This window comes from Echinops telfairi, unplaced genomic scaffold, assembly GCF_000313985.2.
Source record: "Echinops telfairi isolate 266 unplaced genomic scaffold, ASM31398v2 ScPeMD7_60;HRSCAF=208, whole genome shotgun sequence".
Taxonomy (NCBI): Eukaryota; Metazoa; Chordata; class Mammalia; order Afrosoricida; family Tenrecidae; genus Echinops; species Echinops telfairi.
This window is the reverse complement of record NW_022103958.1, coordinates 21086564-21110343: the sequence shown is the minus strand read 5'-3', so window position 1 is coordinate 21110343 and position 23780 is coordinate 21086564. Positions and strand designations below refer to the sequence as shown.

Genomic DNA, 23780 nt, shown 5'->3' with positions numbered 1-23780 from the left:
CAGAGCGCTCCTCAGAAGAAAGGATGGTGAGACTTCATCTCATGTACCGTGCTTCGATGATCAGCAGTCCCTATCCAAGAACATCTCACTTGGTAAAGTAGAAGCCAGTGGAAAAGAGGACTACCCTTGACAAGACGTGTCAACACAGTGTCTATAACAATGGGTTCAAACACAACAACAATTGCGAGGATGGCACGGGACCTGGAAGTGTTTCGTTCTGTTGTAGATGGGTTGTTATGAATTGGCACTAACTCGGTGGCACAGAACAACACTGAAAGTCACTAATGCCCACTTTGTTACTGTGAGGTACTGTGGTGGCTGGAAGCTATGCCACCATTATTTCAGTTAGGGTTGCCCATGGTAAATGGGTTTCAGTGGAGCTTCTACACTAAGAACAGACTAGGAAGACGCAAGAGATGGTCCATTTCTGAAAAATTGCATCATTGAAAACCTCATAATTAATGATATCATGTTATCTGATATAGTGTCCAAAGATGAGCCCTTCAAATGAGAAAGCACTGAAAATAAGACAAGGGAAGTGCTGCCATCTCAAAATAGCGTAGACCTTAATGACATAGATGGAACCACACTTTTGGACCTTCATCTGATGATGGGGTATGACTCAAAGTGAGAAGAAATAGCGGCAAACATCCATTGATAATTTAGCCTTTAATAACCATAATGTGGAATATATCAAGTATGAAGCTAGGAAAAATAGGAAGCAGTGAAAAATGAAATGGAATGTTTAAGCAGATCAATTTCCTAGGCACTCGTGAGCTGAAACGGACTTTTATTGGCCCTTCGGGTTGAGATCATCATGTCTGTTCTATGCTGGAAATGAAAAATTCAAGAAGATTAACATACTATTCTTTGTCAAAAAGAATATCTCAAGATCTATCTTGAAGCAAAATGCTGTCTGTGATAATATCTATAGACCTACAAGGAAGACCAATTAGTATAACTACTTTTCAAATTTACACACCAATCACTAGAGATAATGATGAAGAACTAGAAGAATTCTATCAATTGATTTGGTGCACAATTGATCACATATATATTCAAGGCGCATTGTTAATCACTGATGTTTGGAGGGCAAACATTGGAAACAAAGAGGAAGGATGCAAATGACCCATTGCCAAATTGATGCTTTTGAATTTTGGTGTTGTCAAAGACTATTGTAAGTACCATAAACTGCCAGAAAAACAAACAATTCTGTCTTGGAAGAAGTAGAGCCAGCATGCTTCTTAGCTCTTCCCATGCTTTGAGCATATAACCAGATCGACCAGTCCCTGGAGAAGGACAGCATGTGTAATGAAGTAGCGCGTCAATGGAAAATGAAAGACCTCAACGAGCTGGTCGGGCAGTACATATGACAATGTGCCCAGGCAGCGCAGCATTTGTGAAAACGGCGCAGGGAGACGCAGGCCGTGTTGGGCTGCATTGCACATGTGGTTACTATGATGCAAGCTGATTGGATGGTGTCGAACAGCACTCTAGAAACGGCAGAGGTCTGTTTAACACTCTCTCTCTGCAATATCTCTCTTCAAAATTTACCTCTGAAATATTTTTGCCCCTGGCATAACTGCCATCTTGGGGGCTGCCTCCGTTTAGATACGCCCACACGCGTTTGGTGTCTGGTTGCACGTACAGGCTGCTGGGCTTGGTTGGACTTCTTGTGGAAATCAGAGGCTCTCTTCTGGATTGCAGCTCTTGGACTTTGGAAAGGTGTGCCTGTCAAAGAAAACAGAGAATTCCATATTTAAATATCTGTCTCTTTGGTATGTGTGTGGGGAGATAAATGTGATGAAAGAGAGAAACAATATAATTGAAAATGATATTGAAAAATTTCAGCAAGTCACCACGAAGGGCGTCAGCCTCTCTTTCACTAACTCTTATGCAAATTCTCCTTGCTTCCATGAGAGAACTCACTAACAGCAACAATAATAGGCATCAAAGTGAGGAGAAAGAAGCACTGATTTTGGCATAGCATTGAACTTTCACTTATCACTTGGAGAGATGAATGGAGGCATGGTTCTGAACGTGTCCATGGTGTTTCTCCTACTGAGTCATCTCTGCATCTAACAGATGAGTTTTGATTAGAATCACAACATCATTTCCTTTAACTAGGAAGCGCTTCAGGGAGTGTGCATGCTTGTTGTTTGAGTCCTTGCTCACACTGTCTTTTCAGTACAGTAGCACCCCTTAAACATTGCCAGATCCCTGCCAGGCGGCTTTTCATCCTACTTCAAGCATGTACAAGTTCAATGCTTTGCATTCATTCCCTAGCCAGTGATTTATCCTTTCAGCTTGGGAAGAAGTCGTAATTCTAATGATGTCATTTTTCCCCCCCTTGAGTAACTTTGACTTGGGCGTGCTCCGAATCACAGTGAGCACGTTGCACCAATTTGAGAAACACTCTGAAATACGAACATATCATTTTGATGAAAAACTTCCACAAAGCAAAAAAGTTCTCCCTGTTCTCTGTCCCCAATCCTCCCCCACCGCCAACCTTTCTCTCCGCGACTGTTTTATGTCTGGCAGTCCTGACTGAACGACCAATTGGGCTGAAGCCCCTTTTTGAATCCCCTACTTCTGAATGTCTCCATTGCCATTAGGATTTGCTCCTTGATCTCCTTCCATACTGAGGCACACCCTTAGGAGAGATGAGCAATGAAGCCATGGGCTCAACTGGACCACACTCATTATAACGACCGGAGTGCGGATCCACTGGGCCTTTTTCTCTTCTCTGCTCAGGCCATAATTCCTGGTCTCCATTCAAACAAAACGTACCTTCGGCTGTCTTTTAGATAAATGCCAATTCAATGGTTGGCATATGCTTATGTGGTCATAAGTGACCACATGCCGAGAATATATTAATAGCATAATTGTAAAACTCATTTTGCACTTTAAAAGGCTTATAAGAGAGGCAAAGCCTTTCATGTCTGGAGGCCTAAAAACGTACCTCCATATGTGTGATACGTTCCATCAGTCTAATTTCCTCTTGAGTCTGCTCAGTCCAGCCTCCCGCTACCACCACTGGCTGCACGGGGCTTTGGGTGGGAACCATGGTGGCTGGTTGACATGCTGCTACTCGGCGCCCTGGGGAAAGAAGCCACCGGAGATGTTGTTTCTGATGATGGCTTTCAAATTTCAAATAAATTGGTTTGCTGCTTGATGCATAAATCAGCCCACTTAGAAGTACAGCCTAAAATACTAAATATGTCATAAAAGCAAAATACCTAAGGTAATAATATTTCACAATACCCCTTCATGTGGCAGCTTCAGGCTTTAAACAGTCAGGATACACACACTCTACAGATGGAAAGACACCAGGCTGGCTTTCCACTCGCCCCAGCCTCTCATCCACGACCAGGTTCAGCAGTAATTTAGTCAAATAGAATTCATGACCTATATAGTCCCCATCATCTCCTTCCGTCTTGGAACATATGTTTTGTTCTCTTCGCTAATAATAAGCCTTTCCCCACAATTAGCTTAGTGGCCTGGGGATTAAGTATTTCTAAAATAATATTAACTCAAGAGACAGGAGCCCTTTTGTCTCTCTCTCTTTCTATCTAATAATACCCCACGAGCATGATTAGTTTCTGACCCCATGGCTGTGCCCTTTATGGTGTTGGGAAGCTGTGGTAAGAAACAATATTTATTAGAATACTGCATTTTCAAGAGTCACAAGCATAAATTTAAAAGCCTGATGATTCAAATGTTCACATTCTTTCAACTAGGCCACTTAAAGCAGCTTTACAACCAGCCACACTTGGAAACTGGCTTGAAGAGTTTACTCAGCTTTGAGCCTTGAGTTGACCTTTATACTTCTTGTGCAAAAACATAATGCTTGAACTTATGTATGTCTTCCAGAAACCTGGAACGACCAACAGCTATGTTATCAGCAGTGTGCTGTGTCATCAGAAAAGCTGGATGATGCAAAGTCACACACATGTTCAAGATCAACTTCTTGCCTCAAGAAGTTTGGTGGGCAAGGCAAAGCATAAGCAAATGGTTACATGAAACGTTGCTTATGTTACATTATGTTGCACCAGGGTCTCTGAGGGAATGCATTAGGGATCGCATCCGATCTAATGTGATGGGTCAAAGAAGCCTTTTTTGAGAAAGTAACACCGAGGTTGGTGAAATAACAGAATACCAAAATGAAGTTATCTCAATTTTATTGTCAACAAAAAAGAAAAAAACAAACCCCATCATCTGATTCTGAATCATTATTGTCAAGGCACGATTATTGTCCAGATTTTCAGTCTATGGCTAGGAACAAAATTCTTCGAAGGCAGTTCTGTATTTACTGAGGATAAAACACTTGAATTCTTATGGCTCAAATTTTGGAAATACACCAGCAATAAAAATAATACTGATGAAAATTATTGATCACTCCCCGCCCCGCCCCCCGCCCCCCCGAAAACCAGAATTCTATGAGTCTACTAAGTCGGTCCCTGGAAAAGGACATCCTTCTTGGTCAAGTAGAGGGCTAGCGACAAAGAGGCTGACCGTCAAAGAGAGAGAGACACGGTGAGGCCAGCAGGGCTCAGACTGACAACAACTGTAGGGATGGGATGGGACCGGGCGGTGTTTTGCTCTATTGTACATCAGGCTGCTTTGAGTTACTAACAACTAGCATTCAGATGCAATTTAGGGTGAAGGAGAAAACATAATTGAATCAATCAACTGAAAGTTACAGTGACAATATCACTCGAAGCAAACCTTGGAGAAAACCACAGTGGTACCTCTCAAAACACCACAAATTTATACTAAATATTGTTTTACCCAATTCTATTCATAAAGTAAGGTAGCATTAATTTATGGAAGATAAATTCTTAAGCCAGTTTCATTAACTAGCTTATTTATAATGCATTTTGAACACTAATGTTTTAGTTTAACCAAAGATAATTCAGTAAGCGTTTATGATTTATACTGCTTAGAGCCAGGGACTGAATTTAGGATAGAGGAAAAACATCATGCATTACTTGCTCTTTGGCAACTTGCTTCTAATGGGCTTAAGAAAAGGAATACATTTGCACTATAATTGTCTTAAAGAGATGTGTCATCAGAAAAGCTTTTAGTTTGGGGGCATTTTTTTATAACAAATTATTACTTATGGAGGTAGGATAACAGAAATTGAAACCAACTAAAATATATTCACTAAATTATTTCTTATTTTCTTATTACATTTTCCCACATATCCCATTTTGCTGCCGACGGTCTCTTCTCTGCTCCTACTGTTTCCTTTCAAGTAAAGGCCACTGGTATTAGAAGTGATTTCTCTGGTTGGCAATTGGGAGGAGTCTTGGCCTATTTTTATCCTTTTTTGCCCATGAGCTAGAAAGCCCGACTGCTCTGCTGTACTTTGAGTCTCACCTGGATAACCCCCCCTCTCCCCTCCTGGCCTTAATGGGAGGGCCACAAAGATGCAGCAGCCGCTGGGCCTGAAAGGGTAAATCTGCCTCAGTCAAGGGGATTCATTTAGGACACTTTTAGCTCTCACACTAAACAAAATGCGCCAGTGTTGCCAGATAGGTAACAAAGGTGGGAGTCTTCCCTGGTCTGTTATTCCTGAGTTGGATGTATTCAGTGTTAAAACCCCAGTTAGGGAGATGAGCTCCTTTTTCAGGAGTTCTCACACCAACGTTTACTGAGTACTTATTAGGTGACAGGCAATGCAGTAGATATTTGTAATCGAGTACTTAATCAAAACAACCCCGTGATTACTAGTTTGTTTGCTTTTTAATTTTAATTTCATTTTATTGGGGGCTCTTACAACTCTTATCACAATCCACACATATATCCATTTTGTCAAACACATCAGTACATATGTTATCATCATCTTTTTCAAAACATTTTCTTTCTACTTGAGCCCCTAGTATCGGCTCTTCATTTTTCTCCCTCCCTCCTCCCTCCTCCCTTCCCCATGCCCGCTTAGTAATTTATCAATTATTCTTTTTTTTTTTTTCATGTCTTGCACCAACTGCTGTCTCATTTCACCCACTTTTTGGCTGTCCATCCCTCTGGGATGGGAGCCATATGTCGATCATTAAGATTGGCCCCCCCCATACTCCCCCCTCCTTTACCCTCCCAGTATCGCAGCTCCCCTTATTGGTCCTGAGGGGTTTATCTGTTCTGGATTCCCTGTGTTGTAAGCTCTTATCTGCAAGATAGAATTGGGGTCATGGGGGTGGAGGGGGAGCATTAAAGAACTAGAGGAAGGTTGTGTGTTTCATTGGTGCTATACTGCACTGTAGCTGGCTGTCCCTTCTGTGTGCTCCTTCTGTGAGTAGATGTACAATTGTCTAAGATGGACTTTGGGTCTCCACTCTGCCCTCCCCCTCATTCCCATTGATACGCTTTTTGTTTTGTTTTGTTTTGGGTCTTTGTTGCCTGATACCTGATCCCATAGACACCTCATGATCACACAGGCTGGTATGCTTCTTCCATGTGGGCTTTGTTGCTTCTCAGGTAGATGGTCACTTGTTTATCTTCAAGCCTTTAAGACCCCAGATGCTAAATCTATTGATAGCCGGGCACCATCAGCTTTCTTTACTGCATTTGCTTGTGCACCCATTTTGTCTTCAGCAATCGTGTCAGGGAAGGTGAACATCACAAAGTGCCATGTTAGTAGAACAAATTGATCTTGCATTGAGGGAGTACTTGAGTGGAGGCTTAATGTCCATCTGCTACTGTAGTATTTTATAAATAAATATATGTACATAGCTCTATTCCCCTGCCATAGCCATCCCTTACAAATGAAAGGTAAGGTGAACTTAGCACAGTGTTTTTCATATAGTATATGCTTAATAAATATTTGTTGTATGTGTCAGTGGCTACAATAACTTGAATTGATTCAGCAACTACTCCTACCTTCTATACCTCCTCTCTCACTCAGCCCACACGAAGCTCATAATCCAATAGAGACCACAGTTAACTGAGCTATCATCTATCAGTTAACTGTGGTCAGTTAACATCATGCCAGCAGCTAGAAAGAGATCTTTCTCAGCGTAGATATTTTAACAGCCTCTGTTCAATTTATATTTAATACCAGAACATATACACTTTGTCAGTGGAGTCAAGATTTATCCTAGCACTAAATTCTAAGAGAAACTACTTCAGTGAATCTTCCTCTAATGGACACTGAATAACCCTGCAAACGTTGCTTTTCAGAGTGATATAGATAATACCACATGGATTTTATACCTGCTTATGACTTAGGGGTAATCAAAGCTGAGACATGACATGAAATCAGAATTCATAAAATATAGCTATGCCAGGTACTATTTCTAATATATTACTTTCTAGAAATTTCATGTGATATAGGAATAGAGTTTAGACTGCTCATTGAAGTAAGTAGTTGAAAATCTGTTCATTCCTTAATCCAGAAATTCTACACCTATTCAGAGAGCAAATAGGAGAGTAGAATGTATAATACGCCGTAAGGGAGAGTCAGATGACTAGATGACTACAGTAGGGCTGAGTCCTACTCAGAGTGGAACTTTAGGGTTGGACAGAGCCAGGTGACAGTGTGGGAAATGTGCTGGGCTGCTAACCACAGGTCAACAGTTCAAATTCACCAACTACTCCACCAGAGAAATCTGAAGCTTTCTGCTCTGATAACGATTTATAGTTTCTGAAATCCCTAGTAACAATTCTACCCTAACTTATAGGGTGTCTCTGAGTCAGAATTGAATTGATGGCAGTGAGTTCAAGGTGATTTGTTTGTTTGGGTCTGGTTTTGGGTGCTCTGTTTGAGAGTCACACTACCAGAGTTGGATTGTGAACTGGAAAGGTATAACCAGTACACGGACAAGCACGTGGTGAGTCGAAGCAAGCCAAGAGGTTAGCTGAGTATGTTCTAGGCAGAGACAAGCAAGTGGAGACAAAAGCTCAGAGGTAAGCTTTTGTTATGTCCCAAGAACGAAAATAAAAGTCCAGATGTGTGGAGTGGGTGGAGAGGGGAGGCAAGAGAGAAGCTGGTCTAGGATATAGCATGTCAGGTTACCGCTTTGTTCTAAAGAGAACAGGGTCATCGAAAGGTTTTAGACCTGGAGTACCATCATCAGCTTTTGTACTTCTACAGGATGATTTTTTTTTAAATGTAGAAAACATTTTCTACATGATAAATGATTTTTGCATCATTGGCATCTCAGCAGATAATTCTAGTTGTTGAAAAATATCAACATTCAGCATAGGTTGGAGGCTCACCATCAAGAGTGGAAACAGAGAGACCAGTTGGAAGTGATTGTTGCAATCCAAGGGGGAGGTAAGGTAGCTTCAACTAGGTTAATGATAGTTAGGATTGAGAGGTTTAGAATTAATTTGAGAATAAAATAAATAGCTTTGAAACAATAAGGTGAGAAAGAGCAAGGGGGGCATGTAAAGGATGGCTCCTAGGTTTCTGAATGGAAATATCTGGGTGGAAGGCATTACTGCGGGCATGATATGGTCATTTCATTAGGCATATGCTCATGGACATGTCTGTGAAAATGTCTAGTCGGAGCAGTGGAGGTCAGTAGAAATAACATACAACTTAGATACAACCAAGCTCTTGGTCAGAACTGGATCATAATGTCTATTTCAAACTAGAGCTTTGTCTAGTGCATTCAGGATGAATTGTGTTATTAATTGCACTGCTGCTGCCCAAAGAGTCATTTGATATCACTTTATTGGTGTGTTGGAGGGAAATTTCTTAAAATAGCCCTTCTCTCCATGTCTCAGTGAGGCCCTCGATGGGCTGCACGGGTCTGTGGTTGCAGCAATGGGCTCAAGCATAAGACCAGTTGTGAGGGGGACTGAGGCTGGGCAATATGTGGTTCTGTTGCACATAGCATCCCTAGGAGGTGGAACTGACTCAATGGAACCTGGCAACAGTAACATGCATGCCTCTGTAATTCCCACCAAATGACTGAGTGGGCGATGCAAATCAGGCGTGTGTATCACTAATAGAGGGGACTGGTCAGCTTTAATTGCCACTCCGCTGCCTAGAAGGATGGGCTGTCTCGGCAGGTAAAGGGAGAAAAACAAGGCCCATTGAAAGAAAGCAGGTCGGAGATCACTGTCTGATGTGGCTAAGGCTGAGGACAGAAGCACAGAGTTCAAGGCCAGGAGACGGTGAGCTAGAACAGAGGAGAGGCGTCTGGATACCAGGAGATTGTGAGGCAGAACAGCAGCTGGCTTCCTGGCTCTCAGAGGCTGAACGGGGCAGGACTGGAGAGAGAGTGGCCGAGGAGAGGCATTGATGTGGACCAAGGACTTAAAGGTTTTCTGATTCTAGCTCTGGGCAGCAACATCCTTCAACTACTTTCTGACCCTGGTTTGTGGTAACCTACTAAGATCCCTAATAAACCCCTCTACTTGTGGCTATGGCCTGTGAGCTCTGTGAAGCCATTCCAAGGAGTTGCTGACCCCAGCACAGGAGCAGAAAGGCCCGGGAGGAAATGCTGGTGTCGGGTTATGTAAAGAAGGGTCGGGGCGGAGGGTGGAGGCATGCTGGGTTTCTGCACTGTGAGTAACAGGGAAGCCAGAGGATGTCAGGCCTGGCTCCTGGACACGCAGTTTTTGCCAATGGGAAAAGTATAACATCAGGAACCTAAGATTATGTGACAGAATGAAAGTTTAAGACAAGTACTACAAGTAGTATCCTTTAAGCTGGATAACGAAATGAAGCCCTTTTGAGAAAATAACACTGGCCTTTGGGGATTATATTATTTCTGGGATTATATTACTTCCTTCCTTTACATTCTTCCCCAGTAATATCAAAGAAATGATAGTAGGTATGTTTAAAAATTAATCTCAGAGACCATAAAATGTCAGTGTAGGGATAATTTCAAAATCAATAAAATGGTGATATGGTCAAGATATGCTCATCCATACTTTTTAATGCATATCTATAAGGCATGTGATATTAACCTTACAATGAAATGTATAAATATAAGTTAAATATCAAGAAATAGAATCTTATGCTTTAAAGTTGCTTAAGTGTCTTTTGTAATACAATATTTATATTAGTGCTCATTAGTTAAATACCTGGTATCTAACAGTAGAAAATAGCTACCAGCAAATTGGGATTACAGTTAGAATTAAACTTGATAATGCTTGATTTAGTTCATACTGACCTTTTAACTGCCTCATTTTGTGTTTCATAGCATGTAGATCAGCCAAAACGTTGCCCTTTTTAATCCAGTTTGGCTTCTCCGATTTTTCTGCTTTCTGCAAAGCTAGAACAATAGAAAGGCATGATATTTATCTTACCATTTTTTTATCAACAGTAATTTATCATGCAAGCTAATAATTTATAAAGAACTTTCTGCTCCACGAAATAGATTCAATTAGAAGCAAGTAATTAAAAGGTAAGGGTCATTAAAAGAAATCTTGCTTGAAAGATGACAAGGCTGGAGGCATTGCTTTATAAGTGGGGGAGGGGAGAGAAGAGGAACAGTGCTGTTTTATTGTATAGATTTACCATATGCAAGACTCATATTTCATTTGCCACTGCCATAAACTATTTGGAAGTGATGAAAGCCTTGCTTGGAACCATTCATTTTTTAAACATCCACCTACTGCCTAAAGGGTGCAATTCTTAAAAATGAAAATGTGCAGACAGGTCGTCCTCAATGTGAATTAAACTCATTTGTTATTTTCTAATGTATACCATTATTCTCAATCTTATAGACCCAGGCTCTCTTTATCAACTAAATTAGACATTTTCCCATGCAGAATACTCCATTCCAGTAAGAAAAAAACCCACAAAGCCCAGCCAATTGTGCAAATATAGAAGATATTGCTATCCATGTGCATATATTAATTGACGAACCTCCCCTTCTAGGAATTAATGCGGTGTCATGTTGCTATATCCACACTGAATTCATTTTTTATAGTAGCAAATTTTGTTTTTTCTCCTCTCTTCATCTGCTTGCTTGAACGAAGTAAAAACTACAACAACAGCAAGCTTACCAGGCAGAGGAATAAATGGTTCACCACAAGACACCCAGACGGCAACAGGATATCTGAGGGCGAGGGCAAGCAAAGACTCCTCTTTGCCACTTAAACTATCCGGCGTCAAAGACTTGGGAAAGGATTTGGTTTTCACTTTTGTTCTCAGTTTTTCTGAAAACAAATGACACGTTTACCAGCACACAAGGAATAAGAAATAAAGTTGTTTACCGAATTAAGTTATGTATTCAACATATTTTACTCTTCATTAACAACTTGACTTAAACCCAAACCAGATGCTGATACATGCATTTAGTCAGAAAATTCTTATGCGACCTAAGGATTTTGAATAATCTGGTTGCCAATTTCTCTCTTATACCTTGCTTGATTCTGAAAGAAATTTGAGGTAGCTTACAAAAAAAATAAAATCCACCATAAGAAGGAAGTAAAATAAAGAGATGGAGAACATGAAGTCAAATTGAGAAGAGACAGAGGGGTAGATGAAAGCCGTGCATAAGATGCCTCAGTGTCCTCATCTTTTATCTGGATACTAGTGGTTATCTCAGCCTGCTATTGAGAAGATTCAACAGAAGGGAAAAAAAGTGAAGTACCGTATATACTCGAATATAAGCTGACCCAAATATCAACCGAGGCACCCAATTTTACCCCCAAAACTGCATTAAAAATGTGCTGAAAAACTCAGCTTATACTAAAGCATACATGGTATTTCATGGAAATAATGCTTGACCTATTTTATTGGACAAACATCTAATTAACCTTTTACTAAGTAACACTACACATTGTTGTTACATACTTAAGTACTATTTGAATTCTGAACTTTCTAGTGGACAACGCAAAGAGGAAAACGCAATGTCAAGATGGACACATCCAAATATAAGGGCACATTTCTCAGAAGTTGTATTTTTTTTTTGTTTTATTTCATTTATTAAATAGTGGGCTTCCATACGTGGCTTTTTAAATAATCCAGGCACAGGGGAAGGGGAGCACTCCAGATCCCCCAATACATAAGTATTTACATTTCTTCAACTGGACAACCTTGGCTCCTAGGCAACAAAACTGCCAATGTGGGAGAGGAGGCCCCAGAAGAACAGGTAACAAAAACAGGTAATTCCCCCTCTCAGAAAATTCATCTTAATTCATCTCTCAAAAAAAGCCACCCACCCACCCTAGTTTCTGATGTTGCCCATTTCCCATTCTTTCTCAAGTCATGGAAGTTGGGTTTTCCTCACCAGAATAAGAGCACTTGAGATAACAGTAGGATCCCCTCACCAAAAGTGAAAAGTGAAGAAAAACAAAAAGCCCTCGGATAACAACAGGGCATCGCCTCCCCCAAAATAAGCAACACTGGGCTGAGGTAGGCAAGCAGCTTGACCGAAGATGGGACCTAAGGCTAAGGGAAAGGGTCCCTTTGTCAACATAAAGGCTGCTGGGATATTGGAAAGAAAGCACCCTTGCCCCAAGTGTGGGCATGTGAACAAAAGTGTATATGGTAATAAGAGGGGCCAGTGAAGTAGGGGATGTAACCTATTAGATTTTAAGAATTGTGAGGCTTAAAATGAGTGACTTCAAATGAACATCCTTAGCAAAACGGAAAGCAAGAAAGCCCCACTCCACAAGAAGCCGCAAGAAGGCTCCTTAGCAGGACTGGGACAGGGACCAGGCAGTCTTGGCCATGTCTTTCTCACCCTCAACGCCTGTAGTAACACTGTCGATCCCCCTAGGAACATTGGGTTGTTGATGACCTGTAAAACCAGATCAGTAGGTGGCCAAACTATAACTGTGACATGGCTATGATGTGGCTATTTCAGCCAGTGAGGGGGCTGGATAGACCTAGGGCACCCTGGACCATGACAAGGGGTTGGAATCGCCTTTGGGGATGCTGAGGGGTGCTTCCTCAGTTGGTGTCTGCATCCAGGGGTCCAGCATGATCTCTTCTAGTGAAGGCCGAGCAGAGGGCTTGGGAGCCAGGCACTGCTGAATTAGGGCACAGCAGCCTGAGGAGACATGGTCAGGGAAGTGGAGTTCAGCCTCCAGAATCTCCTGGTCCCTCTCGAAGGGAATGCCCCCCCCCCCCCACACACACACACACACCATATCATATAGGAGGATACCCAGTGACCAGACGGTGGCCGGGAGCGCATGGTACTGGTGTTAAGAGATCCACTCGTGGGGGGGGGGGGCTGTACACCCTTGTCCCATCAAAGTCAGTGTAGGGCTCATCATGCAGCAGGGCGCCAGACCCATAATCAATGAGTTTGGCACAGCGTCGGCGGAGATCTATCGGTATGGTCTCGTCCTTGATATCACGGTGGACAACTCCGCAGGCATGGCAGTGCCTGACAGCTGACACTACCTGGGCAAAGAGGCAGCGGCTTCGGCTCTCACCCAGTGGACCCAGCTCCGTGATATCGTCAGAGAGATCCTGGGCAGGTGAAGGTCGCTCGAGAACCAGCATGACGCCCTCTAGTGTCTCAAACCAGTCGAGCAGGCATATCACACCTGGGTGTCCACCACCGGCACCCACCTTCCATCGCAGGGCCACCTCGAGTGGGCATGTGGCCGAGTTGGTCAGAGGGAAACTGCCCAGCACCCGATTCCGCGGTATCACTTTGATGGCCACCTGGAGTCGGTCCGCTACCCGGTGTGCCGCGAAGACCGTACCAAAGCCCCCTTTGCCCAGTACAGTGCCAAGTCGGCATTCGGCTTCAAATGCTTCTTGATTCTTGCCTCCTGGCGGCAGCGTGGGGGGTACGGGGGGCGCGGGAAGCTCAGGCTGAGGTTTGGTCAACATGGAGACGCTGCGCAGATTGAGCCCGCTGAGCCTGCAGGTCTGGGGCACCCGGGGCAGGGCGGCTGTGGAGCCCGGGCCAGGGGGCGCCAGGATGGACGGGATGGAAATCAGCGGCCCAGTCACGCCAGCACAGAGTGCAGCGGTAGGCTCCACAGCGCGGGCAGCGCTGATGCTTCTCCAGAAGATGTATATTTCCTGGTCCTGAGGCCTGAGGGAAATGCCTCCGAAAGGAGTTATTTGTAATATTAAAAGCATCCTGAAATGCGTCGAAACTGATATGTATTGAGGACTTACTGTGTGCTGGGCGCTTTACTAAGATAGCTATATACATCTTCTTATGTCACCCTCAAAACAATACTCTGAGGTCGGCTCAACACCATGCCTCTTACAGATAAGCTCACTAAGACGAGGTGTGGCACAGGTAATTCACAGTCAGTGCACATGCTCGGCCACTGTTTCATATTGTCTTGATGGTAAAAATGATACCGTGCTTCAAATGGCAATTTCTTTACATTTTTCAGCATTCCCTGATGTCATAACTCCACCATCTCATGTCTCCGTCGGATTCAAGAATAACCTTCAGGATGCAGGGGTAAAGGGACAGCTAGACACCGTCAGCAACCTTGTATGAAGAACAATATTTTTGAACAGAATTTGAAAACAGAGGGTTTGAGATTATAATCCCCCAGAAACTAAAAATGAGGTATTTTGTGATGCCAACTATATTCTCTAGTGATTAAATGTTTGCATAAGTATTTTTTAAAACCTCACAGGAAGCAACTAATATTCATCATGAAGTTCTTGTTAGCTGCCATTGAGGTGGTGGCTCCATGTTCGGTGGACTAAATGGCTGCCGCCATGTTGAGGATCAGATTGTTGTAATCCCACAGATTTTCATATAGGCTGATTTTCAGAAGTAGATCTCCGGGCCTTTCTTCCTAGTTCATGTTAGTTGGGAAACTCTGCTGAAACCTGTTCAGCATTAAGGCAACACACAAGCCTCCACTGACAGATAGGAGATGGCTGTACATGAGGTACCTGGTCAAGAACTGAACCCTGGGCTCCCGCCCGGAAGGCAGGCTGAGGTCTGAATCCGGGTGAGCCCAGTTCGACTATAATATGGCTCAGGATTGGCTCTCCAGTGATTGGTTTCATTCTGCTCTAAAAGCCACGTTCTCAGCGTCTACATCATACCTCTCAACACTATAACGGTGCGATGGCGTCACTGACATAACGCTACAGAATCACTGCTACCAAGACAACCTTCCATTTCACAAAGTGCCCTGTCCTCAAGTGCACATAGCCCAAGGACGCACAAAGAGATGGAAAGAGATCACGATCATACGATGTCACTATGCCCCAACCGGAGGCGTTTCTAGGAGAGCCTAGGAGCAGTGAAGGTGGGTTAGAGGTACGGAGCGGATACTTTTGATCCTAAGGGGGGAAAAAAATTACAGTGGATCCTGCCCCACTTTCCTAAGTTGGTTTTGAGTTTAAGACAAAAGGCTGTTCATGTTTCATTAGGTAGCAATGTGTTACAATATTTTACTAATTCTATATAATTTATTGCTTTAATTTAGTGCTAAAACCAAAATCTACACAAGACTTATGCAAGAAATAATAATTATTCAAATGTCATAGACTTTTCATTTTTCTTCTCTTTGCAAGGTGAACATAACATGAGAATCTCCCATTGAAACCCTTGGAATAATGTACTGAAGTAGTTGCACATGATTTAGAAATCCTAGAAGAAATGGGTGAGGTTGTTACATTGAACTTTTGCATGATCCAAAAAGAAAGAGACCCAGCTCATTCCTATAGAATGTTACCAAGCTTCCATACTTTTCACAGTTGCCTCTTCTGTTCCAACAGGGGCTTCGTGTTTCGTCTGATCCTTAGAATCTCTTTGGGAAAAGGATTCCTTATGAGCCCATACAACCAAATCACGCAAAGTAAGAACTGCGGTTCCATCTTTTGTATACATTTTGCAGGCTGTTCTGGGAAGACCGAGCTGTTCCTTGCATTCTGTAAGAAGCTAGACAATGCAGACTGTAAGGACCTGAGTGGAAATCGTGGTAGAACTGCGAATAAGTATGAAGTGCCTGTCATTTTAGAAATGTGAAAAAAAAAAATCCTTGGAGAAAATAAGGAGTAAAGAGTGGGGTGGGTACTGCATTTTTATGCAAATAATGTATGCATTTAGTTTCCCATGTGTGCTATTTCTGTAGGCCTATTAAATGCAAAAAATACCATCACTACTAATCTTAATCTTTTATCAGAGACAATTTTGGATATTACATTGGTTTACTTAATCTGAAAATATTAGTCCAATCCAAGTGGGAGAATTCCTAACTCCAGAATTTTAACATAGCTGCTGACATAGTTTAATGTCAGAGTATTTTTTAAGAGATGTTCAATTTAGAAATCCACTTTCAATTTCGTTACATTATACAGTCTAAAATTGCCATAGTACTTCATCGTTATGAACTGCTTTAAAATGAATAAGTACCTAAATTTCAAGCCAAGTAGTGACACTTATTATTACTTCCATTTCGCAGATTGAAACACAGGCTGGACAGTTAATATTTATGCCCCAGGCTCCCAAAGCCAGCTGTGGGGTTGAGGCTGATCTCAGATTGGCTAGCTTCTATCGGTTGCTTTAGTCTATTGACCAACAATGTCTTAATAAATATTTATTTGTACAAGAAAGTTAAGTAAATAGGTGTTACAGATTTCATTGTATCCCTTAAAGACATGTGTTCTAAATCCTAATCCTTAAACCTGAAAGGAGCTCTAGTGGGCTACTAATCATCAGGTCAGTGGGTCAAACCCAGGAGCCACTTCTTGGGAGAAAGACGAGGCTTTCTGCTCCTGTGAAGATTGACAGCCTTAGAAAACTAATGAGTTGGAATCAAGTTTTTGTGTTTGCGTGTTCTGGGGGTTGGGGAGGGAATATTTGTAGAAGGGGCCCTGGCAGTAAGTACTATAGATTGTGCATTGGGCTGCTAACTACAGGGCCCGCTGTTTGAACCCACCAGCAGCTCCCCAGGAGAGGAAGCCGGCCTCTACCACAAAGATTTACACCTGGAATCCCTAAGGAGTGGGTCCTCTCTGTCTCACTGTCTGAATCAGCTGCATAGCAGTGGGTTCTTTTGTTTTACACCTGTGGTTACAATCCCATCTGGGAATGGGTTTTCTTTGTTATGTTAATAAAGCAGTATTTGAATAAGGTCAATATGAGTCAGAATTGATGCAATACTGTTTTTTTTGTTTGTTTGTTCATTTTAAGTCTATCTCTTTTGAAATGTTAAAGAGCGGGTTAAGTGAGGCAATAAACAAGCAAACAAGACATATGGTCACCAAGGCAACTAGATATAGAAATAGAAGCTGCCAGAAAAGAGACAGGGAGCAAGAGAGAACACTTCCCCTGAAAGCTAGTCCCCTGAATTCAGACTTCAGGTCTCCTACAGGGCAAGAAAATGCATTTCTGTTTGAATCACCCACTTGTGGTGCATGTGTTAAAGCAAAGCTACAGCACTAGGACAATGGATATGTGTGCTGCATACATTTGTAAGGAAGTCCCCCAAATAACTCTTTATTCTATTGAACATTCTGTTAGGAGAGGCCTTGGCCAAACTGTGTCGACAAGACAATGACCAAGAAATGGAGAAAAACACGAAGCCTTCTGTTTCTCCCGCCTCTTTGGGGAGCCATCTCTAAGCCAGAGACCAGCTAGTCCCTCCCACCACAACCTGCTTGTCCACTGTGAAAATGAAGGAAAACATCCTAACCACACATGTACGCTCCGATTCTCCAGATGGAGCACGGGGTGAGATGTCTCCCTATTCAAGCAGCAGCCAGCTTGAAGCTGGGATAGGAAAGAAGACAGAAAACAGCACTCCTGTCTTTTAGGAGAACCACGTAATTCTGTTTATGGTCTCTCTGCCCCTTCTCTTACAGATCTTTGCCCTGGACTCAAATCTAAAACCCACGTTCTGGATGCCCATTTTTCTAAAATTATATATCCCAAAGAGACACAGTCAAAAAGAAATTGTTGAGAAAGCAAAGATCTTGATCTCATCAGCTTAAATTAGTGAGACTGGCCAGAGATACTTATCACTCAATCCCACTGCTTACTTTTTTGTCAGAAGAATAACCATTATCATTAACTGTAAGGACACAAACATTTAAGTGATAATCCCTTACCATGGGGACTGTGCCAGCCTCAATTAACTTCCCATCATGATATCCGTTCCCATTTTTGTATGCAATTATTTTCACTGCCTTCTGGTGAGGCGTTGCCATTCCACCATGAGATATAGCCCATGAGCATGTCTGCGTCCGTAAAGATAATTGGAATCCTTCGTAATAACGTAGTGTTTCCTCAGCCTTGTTAGAAGATAAATCAGCCTGATTTTAAGAAGAAGAAATCATACATTTCATGAGCTGTTGAAAGTTCCTACGTGTTAGTCTTTTTATTTAGTAAATGACTGTGTACATATGTTTAATATCTACATTTTTAAAATGTTCACATCCTATGCTAAGATATTGGATGCTGTAGAAGGCAGGACATTGGGGCAGAATCCCCACTTCTCTTCCCAGCCTTGCCACTGAATTCCTACATGACTGGACTTACATTTCCCTGTTTTCTCTTGAATTTCCCCTGTGACAGGATACAGGGTCAAAGGGTGACAGGGTCAATGAGAACCTGAGGTTGAAGAACTGGGACACCGTCATTACAGATAATCGCTTAACTTTAAGATGACACCACTCTGTAGTGGCAGATATTGATGTGAATGCAGGGATTCAGGTGGCCTTAACCATGTGGGAATGCGTGTCAAACACCCTATCCCAATGCTGTTCTGAAGGGCACTTTCTCTGTTTGAGATGCCCGTGCATGTAAGCCCCTTTCCAATCAGCTCATGCCACCTCCTCAGCACTGTAGGCCTTCAGTCCTAAAACAAAGCCGAACCCTTCAGGTTTCCCCCAGTAGGTTGACGTCTCTTCTCGCGAGTGATGGTGCCTATGGATACTCATTATAACCTGATACCCTGGGGATGGACAGTAGTGATCTAGGAATGGGGGAGGCAAAGTTTACCACCTCCGAGGAAGGACCCCTTTTGAGAGGAGCCCTGGTGGCATAATGATTATGCATTGGGCTGCTGCTAGGTCAGCAGGTCGAAAGCACCAGTCACTCTCTGGGAGAAAGAGAAGGCTTTCTACACCTGTAAAGGGTTACAGTCGTAGAAACATGCCAGCGCCATTCGAACGTGCCCTATCAGGTCACCATGAGTCAGACTGGACTCGATGGCTGAGAATTCGGTTTCCTACAGATGTGTATGGGTCTCCTACCTCCGCTCACTTCTCAGCTTGAAAGGCAGCAGGTTTTAAAAAGGTGCCAGTTTAAATTATGAGCACAAGAGAGTGCAGAGCTCTCTGTGAGCTATAAATAGTATTAGACATGGATGCATGGTCTAGGGCACCCAACCTGAGCAGTCATTAGCAACAACGTGTCAAATTCTCCCTGCAGTGTTTCACACTAGTAAGGGGTTTACTCTGGGCAGAGGCACAAAAAAATGCTCCTCCGCTGAGTAAAGACGTGCAGTCACTTCCTCACGGAAAAGCAGCAGCGCAGGGAGCAGGGAAAAGTGTCAGGAGATGATGAAAGCAGCAGAAGTGCCCAATTAACTTCAAAGGGTGTACTGAACGATTAATAGAAAATGTATTTTCAAAAAAAAAAAAAAAGAAAATGTATTTTCAATTACAATGGGGAAAAGGAAATCAATGCAGGTAAAATGGCAAAGGGGCGTCAGAGGAAGATAAATTGGATTAGCCGAGATGAACTTGAGTGCAAGGCAGATAAGGAATGCGTCAAAGTTTCCAAACTGTTACCAGACATGCACTAACAGAGCACAGATCTTTACGCACCTTGGCCACGGTGATGACCTTGAAGGGCCCTAGTGAGAAGGGCTTCTGGGTCTTGGAGCCCGAGGCGCAGAGGAAGGAGACCCCTGGTGGCAATTGCTTGAGCCCCTTCTCTGCTCTCATGGATCCACCGCAAGCTAAGCAGAGCGTCGTTTTGCTCTTTCCACCAGGTGAGATGTAATAATATCCCTAAAAGGGGAGACAAAGACGTCTTCACACAGCATGCCTCACAAGCGGAGCATGTTCGTGAGCGCTTTGCAATGCTGAAAAAGCACCTTGATCACTTCAAAAGGCAAAATTGGAAATATCGACATGAAAGTGTTTTGTTTCTTAATTTTATATATATTCTCCCCCGCCCCCCAATCAAATATATATTTGCAAGGCCTGCCAACTGAAAAAGGCTGGAAGCAATGACATTCTAATGTTAATGGCACATCGGGTCTGGAGACGGGCTTCCTTGCAGGGATGGTGGTATAACCAGCATATTGATGGTCCTGACTTGATTAAATGGTGTTCTGGACACGCTATTGAGAGGTAAGCACTGTAAAATAGTTTCAAAATGATTTCTAACAAAACATTTTAACTAGAAAACTTCTGCTGCTTAAAGGGTTGAATACTTCTTGTAATCACAACAGCATGGTGTCCACTGAGACCCCCAGGCCAGGGGCCGCTGCTTCATTGCCTGTGGTAACTTTCATGTCACCACCCTCCTAACTCACCTTAAATTCTGCTACCTATCGTTCTGAGTTCTCCCTCCTTTCCTTTCCCCTGCAGGCCCCTTTCTTAATATCCGTCAATAAAAGCACAAATGGACTAGTCACTGGAGGTGTTCATCACACACAAACCAAGGATAAAATGCCATGCCCCCTTCACCATCTCCAACCAAATCAGCAGTTACCAGTCTTACTCATCTGTAGCCCTGCCCCCTTCTTGAGCCAGATTTATCTTGAAGTTAATCTGACATCATATAGTTTCATTCTTAAACAAATCAGGATTTGTCTCTAAAGGACACCCCCCCTAATTTTTACTGAAGCTCTAGTATCACACCTGAAAGTTAATAATGATAACATCTTAATATATTTAGTCAGTATTCAAGTTTTCCTATCCCCCCTCTCTCTACAGTGTTTCAAACAGAATTAAGGTCTCTACATCATAATTGGCTTACATGTCTCTTGCTTCCTTTCATCTCCAGTGACACCTCTCTCCCTTGTTGCCTTTTTTTTTTTTTTTTTTCTTGCAACTTATTTGTTGCCTCCTTTCTTCCCATCATGTTTTAGCGGCCTGTTTGCTCTCAGGTCTTTTCACACATTCATCTGTCCACTATGTTTCCAGTGGATTCATGATTGGAATGAGAGATGTGATTAAAAATTCTGCTTGGTTTTTTTTCAGCTGGACCATTTCATCAGTGGGATTGTGTGCTGACATCAGAGGACACTTATTTATCTGCTTACTTCTTTTTACTACTGACATGCACTGCGTGTGTTATGGACGCTGTTGTTCAGTGTTGTGGGGCTGATTCTCACCAGAACGACCCCAGGTGTCCAGATTAGCACTGTGACCTGTGTTCTGAGGCACCTCCAGTGGGTTTGAACAGTTAACCTTTTGACCAGTAGTTGAGTGCTTAATTGTTTGCACTTCCCAAAGACTTGCTCATTGCCTGCATCCATTAATTTATCGAAAGTTTTATACCAGTGCCATTATGTTTTAGTTGGATACACAATCAACGCTTCCACACAGCAGTCAAGAAATCAAATGATATATTTGTACTGAATAATTTGCTGCATAAAGACCTCTTTTAAAGGTTAAAGAGCAAAGCTTGCACTTTAAGGATTAAGATGCACCAGGCGCCTGACCCAAGCCTGGTATTTTCAATGGCCTTGTATGCATTTGAAAGCTGGACAATGAATAAAAAAAATAAACAAAAACTGATGTATTTGAGTTACAATAGTGGGAAAGAATATTTCATATTCTGTAGACTGCCAGAAGAGTGAACAGATCCATCTTGGTGAAAATGCAGCTGGAATGGTCTTTAGAAGAAGGGATGGTGACACATCATCTCACATCCCTTGGGCATGTTGATCTGAGGACTCGTCCCTGGAGGAAGACATCACTCATGGTAAAGTCAAGTATCAGTGACTAAGAAGACCCTCAAGGAGATGGATTGACAGGGTGACTGCGACAATAGGCTCAAACAAAAGAAAAATGGTGGGGGTAGGGCGGCACTGTCCCATGCAGTGTTTTGCTCTGCTGTTCTGTGCACAGGCAACTGCAAGTCAAAACCAATTCGGCCACTCCTAATAACCACAATCTCCAGTTATGACCCATGGGCTGCTAGTATCCAAGTGAAAATGTGAATGTAGAGAGACCTATGTATTCAATCACTGGCTTCATTTGTCTCTTGTTCTGACCCGGTACAGTGGGGCTTTTTGAAGTTGGTTCATGGGGCCTTTGGAGATTTCCTCAGCATCCTTTGACCGGTTTGACTGGTGAACTGCTCAACTAAAGCCCCTTTAACTAGGAGACATTCACAGATAAAGGAGAAAGGGGCAGGAAATGGGCTGTGTAGCTAAAGGCAGAGAAGTGCACAATGGTTTAGCACATTTGCACAACTGCAGAGTATTCAGCAGAGTTGGGAATGAGGACCCTACAGTAGGGTGGCGTAGTAGTTATGCACTGGACTGCTGACTACAGGATCAGCAGTTGGAAACTGCCAACTGCACCGAGGGAGAAAGATGAGACTTTCTACTCCTGTGGAGAGTCACAATCACAGAAACCCTCAGGGGCAGTTCTACCCTGTCCTATAGAGTCACTACGAGTTGGCATCGACTTGATTGCAATGGGAGGGAAGATGAGGGGTGGGAGTAGAGGTAGAAATTTAGAGTCAAGGGGAAGGGAGAGTCTTGTAGAGTTCACTATGAAATTTACAGTTTCCCTAGGCTCATCATCAACAACTGCATGGTGGCTTGACCCACTGACCCAGAGTCATTTGAAAGTATTTGTGAAGTCTGAGACAAGTACTTCTTTCCTAAGAACTAAAGAACTGAACTTGCTAAATTATTTCCTTTAGAAATTAAGAATATATTCATACTCCACCATATGCTGTGTAACATAATATAAAGTCCCTTACAATTACTTGCATTTTAATACAAGTTCTGGGGTGGAGTCCCATGCAGTATGGCAGGCACACTTGGGGCAGTGCAGCAGGAATGCATATACTTCCTCGGGGGTGTGCTGCTGAACTGCTCAGCTATAGCTTGCGCCAATGATGGAGAGCTATGGAAAATCTAAGCAGAATAGTCACATAAAATGTCCTTTGTTCTTCCCTAACCCAATTCATGGTTTATGTGATTTTTGCTCAAAAATGAGTGTTCAACTTATTTTAACACTAAGCTTTCTAGGAAAAAAAAAAACCCTCTTTATTAAAATATTCTATTTTACTCCATTTTTTCATTCTTTCCCCTCTTTTCCATCAGAACTCTGTTTTTCACTTTTACTCCATTTTTCTTTTCTCTTTGGCAGAAAGGAACAACTTACTGGTTGGTCAATGCTTTCGTCTTTTATCACAGAGGACGTGCAAACGCCAGCATAGTGTGCTGCTGTGATTTCCTTATCCACTGCAGTACTATGAAAAGCCACAAAGGCTTTCGTGTCTTCCATATAATTCCATTTTTGATTGGAGGTCCCATTGCTATATGGCTTATATTTCTGGGGGCAAAAGGTAGCAAATGAAGTCATATAGAGAGACAGTAGACTACTACCCTGTTTCCCAGAAAATAAGAGAGTGCCTTATATTAATTTTTGCTCACAAAAATGTGCTAGGTCTTATTTTCAGGGGATGTCTTATTTTTCCATGAAGAAGAATATGGTACACATTTATTGTTTATTGTTTTATTAAAAGAGACCTCGCACTTCCTGTCTGTTCCGGCTGCACTGCAGCCAACAGTGAGCTTCACAGCGGCGCCCACCACTACGGTCCAGAGTCCAGAGTTACGGTAGCTTTGAGGGGCCTTATTTTCAGGGAGGTCTTATTTTCGGGGGGTGCCTTATATGTCAGCGAGAGGCAAAACTGTAAGTAAATCTTATTTTCGGGGGATGTTTT

The 23780-nt window shown here is 42.6% G+C and overlaps 2 protein-coding genes across 2 annotated transcripts in view; both read right to left on the bottom strand.

The window, feature by feature from the left end:
• Nucleotides 1-23780, bottom strand: part of DCDC1 (doublecortin domain containing 1) — a 497394-nt gene that overhangs the window by 28839 nt on the left and 444775 nt on the right. The window contains exons 27-34 of the mRNA XM_045291000.1: nt 23216-23386; nt 19685-19870; nt 17963-18166; nt 15599-15791; nt 10966-11118; nt 10128-10229; nt 2963-3099; nt 1555-1731 (exon numbers count right to left, since the gene is read on the bottom strand). Coding sequence (XP_045146935.1) covers nt 1555-1731; nt 2963-3099; nt 10128-10229; nt 10966-11118; nt 15599-15791; nt 17963-18166; nt 19685-19870; nt 23216-23386 — 1323 coding nt within the window. The remainder of the gene's footprint in view (nt 1-1554; nt 1732-2962; nt 3100-10127; nt 10230-10965; nt 11119-15598; nt 15792-17962; nt 18167-19684; nt 19871-23215; nt 23387-23780) is intronic.
• LOC101645325 (serine/threonine-protein kinase pim-2-like) lies at nt 12796-13888 on the bottom strand. Its single transcript, XM_045291001.1, is given in 2 exon segments — nt 12796-13137; nt 13139-13888. Coding segments are annotated over 2 exon segments (960 nt in total). The 5' UTR covers nt 13757-13888.